Raw genomic sequence first — 18332 nt, 5'->3', positions numbered from 1 at the left:
TGAATAAATTACATATACATTTTCATAACAGTGAAAAGACATTCCGCATCACCAGAGACGACATGCTGTTATTTGACTGGTAATTGTGAGGCGCGGCGGTGCGCGGCGAGGATCGTCCGCTAGTTCAGTGTCGGACAAATGTTTCAGCAACAAGCGCTGAGTGATCTGTTCGGTATGTCTCCCTCAGCATGGGTCGGACTTTTAATGATTGTGCGCTCGGATAATTATGTTGTGGTTTCCACAGAGAGCCCATGAATCTACTTTTGAAATTAAAACTCATTTGTTTCTATATCACGAGGTTTCACAACAACCAGTCACTCGTGACTAGCGGCCACTGATTAACAACAAAGCGTGTTTACCGCAGCGAAATAGGTTGCATTATAATAACTAAACAGAAAGCCGTTAGATCAAAGTCGTACATAACAGTGTATCTGCATGTTGCTTGTGTTTGTACTTACTGGAGTAGACCAGTTTGAATCCTTCGCCTGTACTCTCCGCATCGCTGTAGAATTCCAGCCACAGATGGTTTGAAGTGGAAATCAGCGTTAGGCCCAACATGGATGTACCGGTGAATGCTCCTAAAACATGAGCCGTGTTGTCTTTGCCATCATGGATCTGGAGGATGAACAACAAAATATCACAAAGGGTCTTTTCATCCCTCTGTGTCTGCAATTAGAAGGTCTACTTTGGATAGATGGATGGATGTGTGGGTGGATGGGAGGATGGATGGGAGGATGGGTGGATGTGCGGGTGGATGGGAGGATGGATGGATGTGTGGGAGGATGGGAGGATGGATGGATGGACGGATGTGCAGGTGGATGGGAGGACGGATGGATGTGTGGGAGGATGGATGGATGGATATGTGGGTGGATGGGAGGATGGATGGATGGATGTGCAGGTGGATGGGAGGACGGATGGATGTGTGGGAGGATGGATGGATGGATATGTGGGTGGATGGGAGGATGGATGGATGGATGTGCAGATGGATGGGAGGATGGATGGATGGGCGGGTGGATGGGAGAATGGATGGATGGATGTTTGGGAGGATGGATGGATGGATATGTGGGTGGATGGATGTGTGGGTGGATGGGAGGATGGATGGATGGATGTGTGGGAGGATGGGAGGATGATGGATGGACGGATGTGCAGGTGGATGGGAGGACGGATGGATGTGTGGGTGGATGGAAGGATGGATGGATGGATGGGAGGATGGGTGGATATGTGGGTAGATGGATGGATGGATGTGTGGGTGGATGGGAGGATGGATGGATGGATGGATGTGTGGGTGGATGGGAGGATGGATGGATGGATGGGAGGATGGGTGGCTATGTGGGTAGATGGATGGATGGATGTGTGGGTGGATGGGAGGATGGATGGACGGATGTGCAGGTGGATGGGAGGACGGATGGATGTGTGGGTGGATGGATGGATGGATGGACATGTGGGTGGATGGGAGGATGGATGGATGGATGGGAGGATGGATGGATATGAGGGTTGATGGGAGGATGGATGGATATGTGGGTGGATGGGAGGAAGGATGGATGGATATGTGGGTGGATGGGAGGATGGATGGATGGATGGGAGGATGGATGGATATGAGGGTTGATGGGAGGATGGATGGATATGTGGGTGGATGGGAGGATGGATGGATGGATGGATGTGCAGGTGGATGGGAGGATGGATGGATGTGCAGGTGGATGGGAGGATGGATGGATGTGCAGGTGGATGGGAGGATGGATGGATGAATAAATTGATGGATGATGGATGGATGGATGGAAGGACAGACAGACAGACATATAGAGTCGAATTGCTTAAGGAAAAAAGGATAGGAGATGGAAAACTGTACAGACACAAGGCTAACTTTTGAAAACAACTTTCTGAACTATCACAGCCAAAGGCTTGCACACTGTTAGAGCGGTCGCCGCCGCCGTCCGACGGCTCCTCCACTGGGCTCAAGGCAGCAAATCTCACACCGGAGCTGAGATCACAACTTGAGAGCCCTGCATACATTAGACACTTTCATTTCTTTGACAGACACTTTGCTTACCTTCAGTATGTCTCCCTGCGCGAGATGAAAAGTCCGAGCTGAGATGTTGATTCCCTTTCCTGCTTGTACCTATTCACCCACACAAACTTAAATTAGCTCGCCGAGTAGCGACACAAAACGAGTGGCTGTTTGAAAACCACATTAATTGAAAACATGATTTTCCGTTCGAGAACTGTATTATTATATTGAGCAGACTATCAAAGCAGAACACTGTTACCTGGATACTGTAGATGCACTCGTGGTTGTTGTCGTAGTTCATGGGATAGTTCGGAGAGAGCAGGATTCCTTCATTGTTTATGACTGAAGAGCCACACTCCGCTAGGAAGACAGACAAAAGACATGTATCGCAACTGTCGTGAACACTGTCTTAGAGTGAGGAAACACACAATAACTTAGAAATGAATCAGCCAGTGAGGTATGCAGCTATTTTCGATAAAACTGCTTTGCCCGCCTTGAAAGTTTCCCATCTGTGGCGACTAAATCGCATGACGCAAGCCACTTTTCCAGGGACGTTACCTGTGATGTTGTTTACCGCGTTTTGTGTGGCGCGGTGACAACTCCACCTCAGCAGCTCGACTCTCCTCTCTGCTATTCTACACATGACACCATTAGAAGGCGCCGCGTGCGGCACCGACCTTCACGTCCCGTCAGACACCGTCTAAAAGATCTGTTAATGTGACAAACATTTCGCTTTACTCTGTCACGAAAGTGCAGCAGTCATATCAGAACAAGCTCATTTGCTGTATGGGCAGCCATATATCAGAAGGAAACACAGCAGGTGGATAATTCCACAAATTGATTTGCCGACTCAGCACTTCTCGCACATGCCCTGGATATGTGCGTCTCGGGTTCCTCCCCCCCCTCCCTCCCTTCTTCCATTCATTGTGTCTCTATTTGTGTAATAGTCATATTACAGCTGTCATATCTTCAATAAATCACACGGCTACACTTTCCATTTAGAAAATTACCTCCCCACTCTCCTCCTCTTGTCCGCTTAACTCCAGCACTCTCGCTGCCTCTCACACTCTGCCTCGATAAGAATATTGCTCTTTTGCCCTCTTCTACTTTAATCAGCCTTTTCCCCCCCCGACTGTATCCTCTTTTTTTCCTTTCCTCTTGATCTTACTACTCTAATTCACCTCTTATTTCTCACGAATTTCCTTGAATCAATAAATACAAGTTTAAGTGGAGAAGTGCAGTTCAGACCATTCCGATTCTAAAGAATAATAACTTCAGAAAGAATGTAGCCTTTCAAGAAGAGATCAGCCAAAGCTAAATATTCTGACATATATATTTTAAAAACATCACTCTGCTGTCCAAACTGGTCTTCACATCTACATTACTGAAGGTGTAAGCACACAAGCAAAAATGCATTTTTTTTGTACACCTACCTCCTTCGCAACACCTCCCCTGACAATAATATGACAAAAAAAAAAGAAGGTCATCTCTTCTTCTCATCATCCAGAGGTCACAGAGCAAGCAACCCACCACTTGAGCACCAACGGACCAAACCACACATCCCGGCTTGTTGCCATCTCATAATCCTATCCATAGATCTGCTGAAAGATGTCGGTGCCAGCCCACATCCCCGCCTTACTCCTAATCCGTCCGATCAGATGCGGCAGTGTCCGTGATCCCTCTGAGAGTCCTCAAAAAGTCAGCGCGAGAGGGAAAGATAGAAACTCAGACCGAGTGTGTTTTTAATCGGAGGAAACCCGTAGACACGCTGACAAAGGGATGAGCCAAAAGTAGAGAAACAAAGTCGGGGCTCACCTCTCGGAATGACCTTGAGTGAAGTAGGTGTTAATTTAAAAGGTGGTACGGGATGGTAATTCAGGCAGGATAGTCCCGACGTAAGAACTCACGCTGACATTTATTGTTCCTCGACTGACTGGAACTTGGCTGACTCACACTCAAGCAGGTTTTATATGTGTACATTAGACAGCCATTTGTTAAATGGAAACATACATTACAACGGAAAACCAAACAAAAATATGTTTAATGTGATTATCAATATTGACTGCTTAAATCAAAGGCCTGGATGTTACCAGAGCTGCTACAGTCCATCATGGAGTGACAAACAGCACAACGGAATTTGCATAAAAACAAAGGGGAACATCTATAATACTTTCCTTTTTTTGGAGGCAATTAAAAACATCCTCTCAGAAGCCAGACTGAGGGCCGACTCTCTCTGCATTAACTTAGCTGATCACAAAGGTGAATGATGCGGTTGCAGCACTCTGCTGAAGTGAATTTGGAGAAGAGTAATATCTTAAAATCTGCATTTGAAAAGCAGCCTAATGATGGCAGCAGAGCAGCCAGGTAAATAGACTCTGGGGGATTTCACTCCCTTACATCAACTGTAGTTTTGGCTGCGGAGTTACGAACAATAGAAGCGGAAATTGTTGGACTTCTGTTGATAACCATTTCTCAAACTTTTCTGGCTTCCTGTGGAGAAACTTGGCAGTGAAAAAGCAGCTACTTCGAGCAACTTCTATGTCACATGCCGCCGTTTCACAAGCAAAATGGAACAGATTGTTTCTATGCATGAAGTAGCACTAAAAACTCAGTAGAATTGTCAGTTGCAACTTTGTTGTGTTGTGCTGCAGCTTACGGAGCTTTTGTAGAAACAATTCATGCTCTCACTCACCGACGCATCGAGGCAGCGGGGCGCTCCACATCCTCCGTCCGCCGCCGAGGCAGATTAACTCTGGCGCACCCTCAAGGCGGTATCCCATATTGCAGGAAAAAGACAACGTGTCACCGATGCCAAAACTGTAGCCATTTCTTCGGCCGAAGCGTGGTATACCAGGGTCTTCACAGGGCTCCAGCGTGTATTCTGTAGGGAATGAATGGATGGTTTCCTCAAACATGCAAAGCATATTCAAATAAAACACTGCATCTTGTATGTGCCTTTTCATCTGCTCTTGGCATTAGTACAATGCAGAGCATCAATGAGTGGGTTAGGTGTCAAATTTCTAGGTCAAATATTCATAATGAGGTTTCTATGGCCAGTGTTGTGCTTTGGTGTTTACTTCAGTCCCACTCTTGAAATAAAACATCGCATCATTGTGCTAGAAACAAATGCAAATGAGATTCATCCAATTGTGTCAACACGAATGCTAGCGGCAAAACGGTGGGACTTGCAAGGCCGCACATCAGTAGCTGTTGGTCATATTTGTGAAGCTACTGTCGTCTTAAAAAAACAAAAGAAAACAAAAAGTTTCATTTTTAGCAGCCAGGTCTATAGTGGACACAAATGCTGAACGGAATATTTAGAAGGTATTTGACGTTCAACATCTTAAAGAATGCTACACCCCAAAGTTCCTGTCGTCGCAGTATAACTTAACTTAGTTAAGTAGTTAATTTAATGGTCAGTTGCATTCGACTTTGAGTATAATGCTCTATTTCAGCTTCTGTGAACTGTTCAGTAGGTTTTATGATACGTCCTTGAGGCCGACTGTGAAGACTACATGAACTCAGCAAGTTTAACAAAAGGGTGGCGAAATAGGCTTCAGAAAAGAAAGAACATTCTGGATGGTTTTATAATTGTTTGGTTTTGATGGTCACTTCCAAGATGAAGACAACTTTTGTCAAATATTGGTGTATACAATGATGTGTTTTTTAATTCACACTATCAGAGCAAAAGCTGATGTGCTTTAAAGAGGCTGTTTGTTCAACTTCACTAAATAGAAAGTATTTTATTATTCAAAGCAACCTCATACAGACTGCAGAGTAACAAGAAAACATGTAAGTCACCAGTTGCTCAAATGTTTGATATCATTTGTATGTATGACTGTCTTGTGGTACTCCCTTGTGTTGTGTTTTATTTGAGATACTCATGATGCCACGCCACTGTTTCATCACTGTGTAAGTACTTCAACGTTTGTCTGTTTGCTAGAAAGAAAACATAAAAAATTCTGACCAAATATCAACATATTTTTTGAGACAAGAAGAGATGATTAAGTTTTGTTGCCGTTCCATGTGGGTTTTGAAGACGGAATCTTCAAGTCACTTGTGTCAGGGCTCTGAAGTCCAGAGAGTGAGACCACAGTGGAACGTACAGCAAGGATGAATGGTGAGGTGAAAGATTAGGAATAGGTCTCTTACTTATTCCTCTTTCTTTACCCGCTAAAGTCACGCGCAATGGGTCAAAATGTGCGTCTCACTGAGCCAAAGGTGGAGTTGCACATACTCGATGGCTTTTATCCAAGCACTCACCGGATCTTATTCATAATTTTACATCCACATTTTTTAGTTTTTAAGGTTCAGTTTGTTTGAGTTGTTGATCCGTATTTAAGGCATTTCATTACTGCGCGTTGTGTATTTTATTAGTTTGTTTTGGATGGTCTGGTTGAAACAAGAGAGTGAGGAGTGTTTGCTGTTTTTCTAAAGCCTTGTGAAACAAGCTCCTGGGCTGAAGTGTATGAAGTCTCTGCGTATTGCTAGTTTTCTTTAAATGGTTCATTCAACAAATCTCTTTGACCTCAAAGCTCCAGACTTTTAATTCATTGAAGACTTCACACAATCGCAGCCACCTGTTTTTTCAATTCTGAAAACCACTTCACAACATTGAGCATGATTTTACCCCCTCAAAATATTACCATTGTTATCATTTTTAGCTTGAAGTAAAATATGCAACTTACATTGCCACTTATTTAATAACTCACATTTTTTAGGTTAATGGTCGCCTTCAGCAATCAGCCACCAATTTATTTATTTTTATACTGTCATGCAATTTATGACATTTTAATGACTAAGGAGCAACAGTTACGTAGTGTAAAAACTCATCATCAAAAGGTCATAGACTGGACCAGTCAGCATATCAAACACTTGTCACGGCCAACACTTTTATCAAAGCCTGTGGCTGCATGCGGCGTTAAAACATTTCAGATTTACCAGAGAAAGTTATGTTGAAGCCCTCGTACGATATCGAAAAGTCAGAGATGAATCGTAGCTGAGCTTTGAAGTTGCCATAGAGACCAGCATTGATGTTGCTTGGCAACTCGTTGCCAGTCAGGCGAGCCAGTGGTTGCACAAAACTCCCGTTCTCAGTAACCAAGAGGTAGTCGTGTTGATCCTCCAGATGAAAGGAATTGAACTGAAACTGGACTCCTGCAAACAGAAAAGAGAGAGATGAGACTCCCTTTATAAAGACATACAAAGTAGTTTGCAGGAAGAAATGATTCCCATGCAACATTTGAACACACTGAACAAAAACAAGCTTTGTTAGGTTTAACTGCATCGTAATTACTAACACTAATATTTTGGTGCTTGCTATTAAAACGTAATTACTCTGTTGTATCTCTGTGCCAGATCCTTTCCTCTCCCCTCTAACTTCATTTTTTTTTTTTGTCTGGTCTTCTTCTCCCTCCTTCAGTTAAGAAGTGTGAAATGGCTTGCCTTTCCCGTGGCTGACTTCCACAGTCCAGGTGCAGTTGAGAGATGAAGGGTAGCTGTCAGGATATCCAGGACTCAGAATGGTTCCCCATGGACCTCGCACATCCCCACCGCAGAGAGCTGGGAAGATACAGACAGTCACTAACAAGAAGTAAGTGCTCGGGAACCAGACTGCGCTTCATATGGTTTTAAAGTTTCACAGCAATGTCTACAAAGGTCATACGTTACTGCCAGCATCACATATTTTGCACATTTTTTTTAAATAAACATTTTGCCTGCCTGTGTTATGCATTACATCTTTCTTAAAAAAAAAAAAAAGAAAAAGAGTGAATGCATCAGCAATAAAATGACCTACACCAAACAAATTAGCTGCTGCTATGTTTTTTTTTTTCAATGAATCATAATTTTATTAATTTAAAGGAGCAGAAATGCTCTTGGATATATGTATGGTTTTGTTAAGAAACTTAATACATTTCCAACCCATTTGTATTGCAGAACATTGCACCCAGTTTTCCACAGCTTCAACTCATTGAGCCCGAAATTATATTATATATTATATATATTATATTATAATTATATTATAAGCATTTCATTTTTTTGCTGAAGTAAGAAAAAACCTAACAAATAAAACAAACAAAGCATATTCAGATAATTTAAATGAAAGAGCAAGTGCTTTCTGTTTTTAATACCGACTTCATAATGTAAATATCATACGGCACGTACTTACAGTAAAGAGGACAGTTTCAGTACCTTTGCTATACCAGGTGTTCTTGTGACTTTAGCTTTCAAGGGAAACGCCTGAGATATTAAGTCCTGCAACTTCAGAAAGTATTTTTTGCTGTGAGGAGTTCAATTTCATTAGATCTAGAGCCACAACGCTATGCGCAATGAAACGATTCAGAGTGGAAAAATACAGTCACCTTATTGCTTCGCTGGCCTAGAATGACCCCAAAAACTTCTGCAAAGTTTGCAGGATGTGATGCAATTTCAAGACCGGGACAAACTATTCCAGGATCACTTTTATCTAATGTAAACAAATACAAATTAGCGTTAAACAACTTGGTGGCAGTTAAAACTGGGGAAGAATACGTGAAGAAACGCTGACTTCTTCTTCAGTTATAAACATAAGACACAACAGTCCTGAGCCGGACAGGACATACATAGTACCTGACTGAAGCCTCTGTGTTCCACTTTTTCATGGTGATGAATACGTAAGTAAGTTGTCGCAAACTGTACAGTCCAACTGGGCCACGCTGTGTATAATTGCCTAAGCGTGCATTGTTGTACAGTCACAACCACATTCACGGTTGAACAAACCACCCAACTGTAAAACGCGCTAAGCTAACAACTTCAGACTCAACGGCCACGTTGGTGCATTAAAATTCCCAGGGAGGAAAAATATTTTTGTCTGTTTAAAGTGGTGCCCAAATGCACGCCGACATGTTTGCACATGCTCATAATGTACATGGATTCTCTCACCCATGCCTGCACGAAAAACCTGCATGAACACTGCACTCTTAATTATTGATACTTTTCTTCCTGAGAGCGACTGAAGTTGAACGCTGAGCTATGTGAGAAAGATGATATATCTCCCCATTTTCAAATTCTATCAACTATTCTCCACTTCTTTCGTCATCCATTGCATGAGTGTCTTTTTGACTGAATGCCTGAACAGAAAAAAAACAGCTGACAAAGTCATTCTCACAGCATTGATCCAAACTTAGTGCCATGACCGCAGCACACACACTAAACTTATATCCTGTATATAAATGTACATTAGCTAAATCCACACCTACAGACACGACAACAAGGGGAATGTTTTTGGCTGTCACATTTTCATCCTGCATGCATGGAACCGGTGTAACAAAACAAACAAAAAGATTTTCAAATGTGTCAGGAAGCAGTGACAGTTTCTGGTCTGCAGCTGCAAGTGGAGTAATTATGTTTTTTGTGATGATAATTACAAGGTTAAAAGCTGAAAGTGTTGGAATATATCTCTTCTTCAACACACATTGGTGTGATGCTGCTTACTAGGCAACCACTGACAGAACAATGGCTTTAAAAATGTATTTAAAAAATAAAAAAAATCAATCGAATCTGTTTTGGGTCCCAAGTGAAATTGTTTTGACTTTTTTGGTATAGTTTTCTTTTTGTGTAGCTTATAGTCCATGAAAACCTCCTGTCCATATCCAACATTTATGCCTTAGTTTAGCTTGTGGTGAATTATTTTTAGTCTCAACCTTGTGCTGTACCCATTTCATTTTCAAGTATTCTGCACTACATTAGACTGGCTTTATTCTGGCACAGCTGGGAAAGTGGGTGACAGACAAAGGACATTAAAGACAGAGACAATTGTCCTCACATTGTTTCTATACTCTACAGATCTATTCTGATGCGTTGACTCATCCATCATTCGCAACTGAGCTGCGCACAATGCTGCTCTTCGCACACGCTCACAGCGAAGAAGCTTGAGTTTTTTTTAAACCTGATGCACCTTTCACTTGTCCACACACCTCCACGACAGAATGATGCAGTGCTCTTTGTCGGAACAGCAATGCCAAAGACTGTTTGCACCGCAGCGCTAATACAGCTAACGGCTAACACGTAGGCTGAAAACTTTATTGACAGCTTTCTTCCTTGTTTAAACGTTGGCTAAAAACTAAACACAGAACCAAAAGAATGTGCTCACCATGTAAAGAGAGAGAGAATAAGTGAGTGAATAAGCAAGCTGAGGCAAAGAATGTAAGATTTGTCTTGAAATTACCCCAACTAGAGTAGAGATGTTGTTTTGCCCAAATTGTCTCAAAGTTGCTGGTGAGTCTCAAAAATGCATCTGAGACCGTGATAAAATCCCAACAGTTAATTAATACAAATGAATAAATCCTGATATATGTTTGCCATATTGCCCACCCCTTTCTGTAGACATTTTGTGCTCTTAGATTCTGCAAACAGCATGTCAAAACAGCAGCGTGTTTGTGAAGATTTTCACAAATGAAAAACATTTTCTGCAAAATGTTGACAAAGCACAATTGTGTGTTTGCCTAGGTTCCATTGGTGGTGAGCCTTGGGATTTTGTTTTCAGTGAATAAAGTCTCCCGCGGGTTTAAACAGGTTAAAAAGGTTGGAAAACACTGATCTAGATGATGCAGAGATGAAGAAAAAAAAGAATCAAGTATGTCTAGAATGGCACTTGATTATTATATAAAACATTCTAGCAAACAAATGTATCTTTTCCCAGGCTTCCAGCGAAGTTAGACTGACCGGAGTAAGTCTCAGTAAGGAGTTATGACTTACAGTTTCTTCACACTGCTATGTAAAGAAATGTTTGCATGCTCACACAACTCTGCAATTGAATGCAACAAAATGGAAAAGAGAGAAGCTGCTGGGGTCAAGTGTGGTTATGCTGAGCAAACAAAGAGCATCTCCCTTCCTCATCGATGTTCTGCTCGGCCATGATTGCAGACAGAGGGATGTAAAGGGATGGACAGACACAGAGAGAGAGAGCACCGCACCCCCCACCCCCCACTTCCTTAGCCTCTTCAGCGGTTGATGTGAGAGAGAAGGTGACAGCAGACACAGACTCACGTCAGCTTTACCTCAAACCGTCTTGTGCTCATGGGTTGCGCAGGAGAAGGGGAGAAAGGAGGCAGATGGATGAAAGCACTCTGGAGTGTGTGTGTGTGTGTGTGTGTGTGTGTTGTGAGTGCTCTTTTTATTTAAGGGACAGAGTTGACTCGTTTTACTGCCCATCACTGCATGGAGTTGTTGGTGTACTATTTATTAGTGCTCCACGGTGAAGGGGCCGCATTTCATCACTCTTGTAAGTGGGCTGCTTTAAAAAGAGCAAACACTGTTTTTTTTCCCCATGAGAACAATGTACTCCGCCCATTTCTAACACAGAAGATCTGGTCCAGGTGGCTCCATCAGGCCAAGATTTACAGCTATCACTGGTTAAAAGCGCTGAGTTGAGGATCATCTCCCTGATTCCATAAACATGGTTGTATGACAGCCTGGAATGTCCAGTCCGTCACCAGATGGAGGGATTGGCATGAGGACACGGTCCGTCAGTCATGCTGAGGAGCTGAGCTGAGATGGAAAGCCACTTGATCTGTGGTCAACCAGAATATGTCCCTGAGATACAGCACACCTTTTGTCTGTATGATTTATACTGGTTATACGATAATATAAATTTGAAATTCTCTTCTGTTTATTCATCATCATAAACCTAAGATGGCTAAAAACATTTTTAAAAAATCAAGTAGCTATACGAAGACAGGGCAAATAGCTGTTTTTCATGATCATTTCCCAAATTTCCCTCCATATTCAGTGACTGATCAAGCTGTAAAATATTTACTAGCATCTCCCCTTAACTTGAGGTGATGTATTGAGTTTATTCCTGACAGAAAATTGATGAAACATTACATCCAGATATGATATTATTTTAATCTGATCCTGTCAAAAACATCTTTCCTTCAAGCTTCACTTGTATTGAGCGAGCTAGCTTGACCCTTTATGGCCCTACTGCTCTCCTCTGTGTCTTTAACAGGCTCACAAACATGCTGGGGAGCATCCCAGTCATTGGGCAGCAGGCGAGGTGGGGCACAAGTCGTTGCCAAGTCACACAAGCATGAAAACACATGTTGTGTTTATACCGTTTACAGAACTCCAGTGGTCCACAAACATATAAAGCTAAGTATAAATTCTTAAAAGTTTATCTACCATCACATGTGGGGAGTGGGTGGCTCCACCAGTGGTTCTTCTCGCACACAAGCGGCTCCTCGTGACTCAGCCTGTAACCAGAATCACATCCGAAGGACACGGTGGATCCGATGGAGAAGTCCTGCCCATAACGGATACCGTTGACAGGGATACCAGGGTCCAAGCAGGAGTAGCTGTCCACAGTTACACCTTGACCACAGATGAAGACGGTGTCACAACAGAAGTGTCGGTTTGAAAGATATGTGAGGTGACAACTTACTTTCGTATAACAACTTGAAGCCAGCATTTGACCGACTGTTATCGGTGGTAAAGAGAAGGTAGAGAAAGTTGCTGCTGCTGAACAGAAACTGTGGCACTTGGGTTCCATTGAAAGACCCGACCAATGGAGACAGAAGGTTCGGTCCATCATGGATCTCCAGGAAATCGTAGCCAAGCTCAGTCTGGAATCTGAAGGATTCAAGAGGGGTTTTTTTTAGTACTATGAAAGAAAAATAAACAGTACAAATTGAACAGCTCATCAGATTTTTGAATTTAAGAAAACTAGATTTAGGCTTCAGATTTGCAGTTCTGCAGGGTATTTCTACAATAATGATATTGAATTTGAATGAATATATTTATTCCTTTAATAAGCTTTTTCCTCCATCTACATTCTCAAGCGTGAGTGAACCTTTCAGATGAGTATTCCAATAACTACAATTTTAAATACTATCATTTTGTATTGTTTTTAGCATGTAAACATGCATGTAAAAGCGGTTGGATAAAATGAGTTGGACGACATGAGCATAAAGTGTAAAACAAACATGGAATTAGTGACAGATGCCATCATCCCCACATAGATTTAAAAACTAAAATATTTATACTGTAAGTATAAAGCTGATCATTTTTAGGTTCATTTATTATCGTCGCATGAACCATTGCTGCTTTCAAAATGTTGTTTTACTCTGAATTGATTTAAACATTCAAGGCTAAATACAGGTTTTTTTTCAGCAATGCAAAGCATCAATTGCAGATTGCTGACATGATGGCGCAGCAGGAGACTATATGCCCTTTTTTTTTTAACATCCTTTCATGGGTTACATTTGGATGCACGTCAGCGCAACTCACGCTCCTTGTGAATTGCAATACAGAGAGGAAGAATAAAGAAAAATCGCACCACCTACTTGTCAAATGTGACTTTGATGGAGCGTCCAGGTTCTGATTCGATCACCCACTCACAACTGAGGGAATCCTTGTAGTAGCCAGGCCAGCCAGGGGACAGTATGATCCCGTTGGGGGCTGAATAGTGACCTCCACATGGAGCTGGAAAAAAAAAAGAATTATTTTTATTATTATTATAACAGTCCTTATATAGTGCTATGTTAAACAGATCTGTATTTACCTTCACATTTCGGAATGGGCCCGCTCCACATGACCTTTCCCCTCTCTATTTGGCAGGAAATTGTCTCGCTTCCCTGGGTTTTGATGAAACCATCTTCACAGACGACAGAGATGGAGCTGCCAAGCTGGAAACTGTCCCCAAACCGACGAGCGTTGATGGGAATGCCAGGATCCGGGCACTCATTGTGGCCAAAAGCTTGGTTCAGAAAAACAGACATTTATTAAAACGTTACTGGAGGACGTTGACATTTGCGGCGCAAATTCTGGAATTAAAAATAAAGATACATACAATGACTATACAGGATTTAACCAGGAGAGAGTCAAAATAAATAAATACATAATAAAATGTCATAATATGTCAAGCTCATTCAATTCAATTAAAAAAAAAGACTTTTAGAATCAAGATAATAGACGTGTTTCACTGTTTCTTAAACTTCAGTTGCTTGTCCTTGAGCACTGAAAAATGTTCCTTGTGAAGGAAAGTTCCTCAGACGTTCATCTGCTTAAGTGGGTCGATGAATGACTTTTGTCAGTCATTAATTAATCAGAATAAATCTGTTAAAGTTCCAGCGGTAACAACGATATATATGACAAAAGTAACCTTCCTCATGTTCTTATTCATTACACAAGGAGGTCTTTTTTTCTGTGATGCACAGACACAGGTCTGAGAAAGAAAACACCACCATGTTGGTCTCAGCCATTCTTCTCAAAAGTCGGTGGTAGATGTGGCTCCTTTTCCTTCACTATGCAGAAGTCACATGAACTTGAGCAAACTTTTTGAAGAGAAAACTTCTGAAGTGTCGTACACAGTCTTTGTTATAGGAAAGGTTAAAGACAGCAGAGACAGCGTTCTGACAAAATTAGGCTTCAAGCGGAGCTAATTAAATCCTGTAGGTTTGCTCTGGATCCATGGATTATAATCATCTTCTCTTCCAAGTCTGAGCATCATGACAAACAATAGAAAAAAAAAAGAAGCGTCACTGTCCTAATTGCCTCTTTCTGTCTCAACACCACATTTCTATTATTAGCAGCAAACACATACTGTAACCTCCTGGAATCAATACTGTTTGTTTTCATCTGGAAGCACTGAAGCCTTCAGTCTTTTATACTTATAATAGGCTTTGATTCTGCAGTAAAAGACACATTATTTGTTCAAAATTAATAGGTGACTCTGACATTGATACAAAAATAAACGTTTTTTTTCCTAATACACACTTTAGAGGGCCCTTAAAATGAACAATAGTCGCTGAAGTGGTTGGATAATGGAAGAGTTTTATATGATAACTACAACCAAAGTTAGATAATTTTATAAAATAAAAAAGTTTCCTTAACTAACTAATCATAAATAAAACCAAAAAATAGAACATGTATTCAACAGCCTGTATATTTATATTTAAACTCTGGTGCTGAGGTGGTTAGTGCTGCAGCCAATGAGCAAGAAGGTTGGAGGTTTGATGACAGTTTGTTTCCCTTGCAGTAAACGGGGACCCTGTTTTCCTCCCACAGTCCAAAAACATACCGAGGTGAACTGATGATCCTAAACTTTCCACATGTGTGACTGTGTATATGGATTGTCTTGTTGCTGTTGCTGACTATCCCTCAATTCACACCAGGCCTTAGGTGAAGGTGTGCAGAATTTTATCCCAAAAAAAAGGTGTCTATTCACACCGGAGCCTCTGCTCCAAATCTGCGACGGCTTTTTCACGCTCTCCGTGCCGGCACTGCGACAAGTTAGAGTAGAGAGTATCATTCAGACACACGTCGTACGGGCGAAATCGCAGTGATGGGTTGGGGTGGGATGGTATCCTGTTTCAATTCGCAAAGTACCTCGGGACAGGCAATTCTCACGTGACCAAGTGGAGAACAACTGCTCCACGACGCCACCATTCCTGGTGTAAATTGACAACTCTGCACCCCTCCATGTTCGCTCCGAACCGCCTGCGCACCTGGTGTAAATTGAGGTTAGGCAACCTGTTCAGGGTATCATCGCTGGGATAGGCTTCCTCCTGCTGAGGCCCCGTTCAGCAACAAGCAGGAGAAAATAACTGCAATATAGTTGCAATTGTCCATCTGCTAGATGTCCATGAAGATTCATGAAAAGGAAATAATAAATGATCTTTTATTTCAAGACACATTTGTTCCGCTGGGTTTTGGAATGGAATTGTGTGGAGTGACTGAGATTTTGGCAAATCTTGCTTCCAAGGACAAGTGCCAAGGAAAACTCATTAGACTCAGCTATATCTTAAAAGTTTTGCAATTCTTGGAGGCAGACAAATGCCACTTGGGAAACAGCAAACATTATGTTCTTATATTGAAAGTACACCGCTGTCTGGCTGTACCCACCTCAAAAGATATTAACTTACCTCAAAAGAATATGTTTACCGAAAGTAAAATGAAGAAAAAAAGTATGGTGTTGGATTGAAGTGTTCCAGTGTTGGATCCATTTAGTTTATGGATTGAAGCAGCCATGCATTATTCATGGAAGGTATTTAATGATATTAACAGCCAGTCTCTGCTCGGTTTGGAGACTATTTTTGGGGGTAGAAACTACTTTACTACTATTTGAGGCATGACAGCAGTAAAATAAAGCAACATTTAATTCATTCACACTGACACGTCAAACGAGTCACCTCACCGGCCTCACTGTCTTCATACTTGCTCTGCACATGCCTCACATGCTTCTTTCTCTCGATCTACAAAGACACAGCGCAGCTCCTTCTGACCTTCTCTGTGCTTCTCTATCAACATCCCGAAGGCAAACGTTAGATCGCTGGTGCTCATGATTCCAGGCTGCTGCTCACTGATGCTGACCTCTCCTCTTCGCCTGGCCTCAACAGTACTTTCCCACACTTTGTGTATTGACACATCACCTTGTTGTTTATATTGATGCTCTTAAAAATCAGAACCAGAACCTTCTCCCCTCTCTGCTCTCCCCCAAGATCTTGATAACAGCTCACAAGTACATGGGTCAACTGCCTCCCCTTCTGATTGAAGGAAACTTCAAGCTTCGATCATCTTTCCTCTCACAAATCTAACCATTTATTGTAAAACAATACCAACAGTTCTCACTCAGTGAAGGTGGCTACAAAGTGTAGCTGAGCCCTGAGGTGATCTGATCCGAGTTTCGTTCTTTCACAAACACATAGAAGCACTTCAGAGGTCTCAAATGAGAGGCAAAGTTATCAGGTTGCAGAACACGACAAGAATTCTCACTTCGCAAAATCCACGATTCTTCCATTTTCATGCAAATTATTGAGTGTGGCGGGGATTTAGTGCTGTAATGAGCGTCAAAATTGCAGGGAATTAACACATCTCAGGGGGTTGTTCTAATTAGACTGACTTCATACGCATTGCGAAAGCCTGAAAGAGCCTTAAAAGTTCGAGGGGGAATATTGCGAAATGCAACCACATACTGCTGTAGGTGATATTGAAGCCTCTCCCGGACATGGAATGGTCGGCTTGGAACTCCAGCCTGAGCGTGTTGGTGTTGGACGTCAGATGAGACGGACTCTCCGCGCCGGAGAATCTCCCGATCACGTTGGCGTCATTAGTTTCGCCATCTTTCACCGTCAGTGCATCATACGGCGCCTCCAAGTCAAAGTCGTTAAATGCCAAGTGGATCCTGGAGCCCGGCTCGGACTGGATGAGCCAGACGCAGTTCATGTTGTTCCCATAGCCTTCTGGATAATCCGGGGAGAGGACGGTCCCGGAGGGAGCTGTGAAGTTGGACATACAGGGAACTGTGGCGAAATGAGAGGAGGCAGACAGAAACCGTTTTAATGGAAAAGAGATAAAAGGAGAAATTCATTCTATTAAATATTAATTTCCATATCATCGGTCATCATACGCTCCAGGCAATAATAACCTCCATTCTGTCACCATGGAGACCACTCAGCATGAATGTCATCAGCATCACAAAAGAGCCAAACCCGCATTTCTATACATCCATTACCTCAAGTAGCCATATACAGCACCGCAGCGACGGCCCTTCACACACTTACATATGCATATGGGGATGTTTGCTGACCACTGGTTGTTGTCCTGACAGGAGATGGTTCTCTCTCCTATCAGCTCAAAGCCGAACTGGCACTCAAACCGGAGGATCCCTCCGTTTAGGAAGCTGTCCCCTTCCCTGAGTCCATAAAGGGGCGTACCAGGGTCCCCGCAACTCTCCTTGTCAATTTCTGTGGATGAAAAAAAGCAGAAAAAAAATCTTTAATGAGCTAAAAAAAACCCACACAGACTAGGAAAACCACATATCGTGAAAAACACTGAGAATTTCTTAACCACAGTTCCATAGCTAACCTTTGACTTACACTGCTGAAGTGTGAATACGAACGTTTGCCAGTGAGAGACTGGCCTCCTCCAACTCCTAATGCATTTTAAGCTCTCAAAATGGTTATCAGCGCCAGAGGTTAAAGTTACATCTGTTTTGACTTCCAAAATCCTAAATCTCAATGGAACATGGTTCTCTAAAGGGAACAGCTTGGCACTCTTCTTCGTGATGTCATGGTTTAAGTTAGGAATGGTCAAAACAGATTTTCAGTAGCTCGGCAGAGATCATTTCTTCAGCCTGGTTCAGTTGTTTTTCTGCTCACTGTACAATGATCTGGGGCTTGAAATGAGATTCTAGGAGGCTCAGAGTCTTTCAACAGCGAAGGACATCACTCAAGTCTCCCAAAACAAACTCTTTTTTTTTTTTTTTATCAAAAAAAGTGATTCACACAGATAAGATAAATAATGGAGGAATAAACATTCACTTAAAATAAGACACTTCATGGCACACACA

At 42.2% G+C, this 18332-nt stretch overlaps 1 protein-coding gene across 5 annotated transcripts in view; it reads right to left on the bottom strand.

Annotated features, from left to right (window-relative positions):
- Positions 1-18332, bottom strand: part of csmd3b (CUB and Sushi multiple domains 3b) — a 344162-nt gene that overhangs the window by 67091 nt on the left and 258739 nt on the right. For all 5 annotated transcript variants that reach the window (XM_053862604.1, XM_053862605.1, XM_053862606.1 and 2 more), the window contains 12 exons: positions 17545-17727; positions 16957-17283; positions 13545-13739; positions 13327-13465; positions 12426-12613; positions 12167-12355; positions 7451-7567; positions 6947-7162; positions 4698-4886; positions 2265-2365; positions 2048-2116; positions 459-615 (listed from right to left, as the gene is read on the bottom strand). In XM_053862604.1, coding sequence (XP_053718579.1) covers positions 459-615; positions 2048-2116; positions 2265-2365; positions 4698-4886; positions 6947-7162; positions 7451-7567; positions 12167-12355; positions 12426-12613; positions 13327-13465; positions 13545-13739; positions 16957-17283; positions 17545-17727 — 2070 coding nt within the window. The remainder of the gene's footprint in view (positions 1-458; positions 616-2047; positions 2117-2264; positions 2366-4697; positions 4887-6946; positions 7163-7450; positions 7568-12166; positions 12356-12425; positions 12614-13326; positions 13466-13544; positions 13740-16956; positions 17284-17544; positions 17728-18332) is intronic.

This window comes from Synchiropus splendidus, chromosome 4 (assembly GCF_027744825.2).
Source record: "Synchiropus splendidus isolate RoL2022-P1 chromosome 4, RoL_Sspl_1.0, whole genome shotgun sequence".
NCBI classification, from domain to species: Eukaryota; Metazoa; Chordata; class Actinopteri; order Syngnathiformes; family Callionymidae; genus Synchiropus; species Synchiropus splendidus.
The sequence above is the reverse complement of the archived record's forward strand: the minus strand, read 5'-3'. Positions and strand labels throughout refer to the sequence as shown.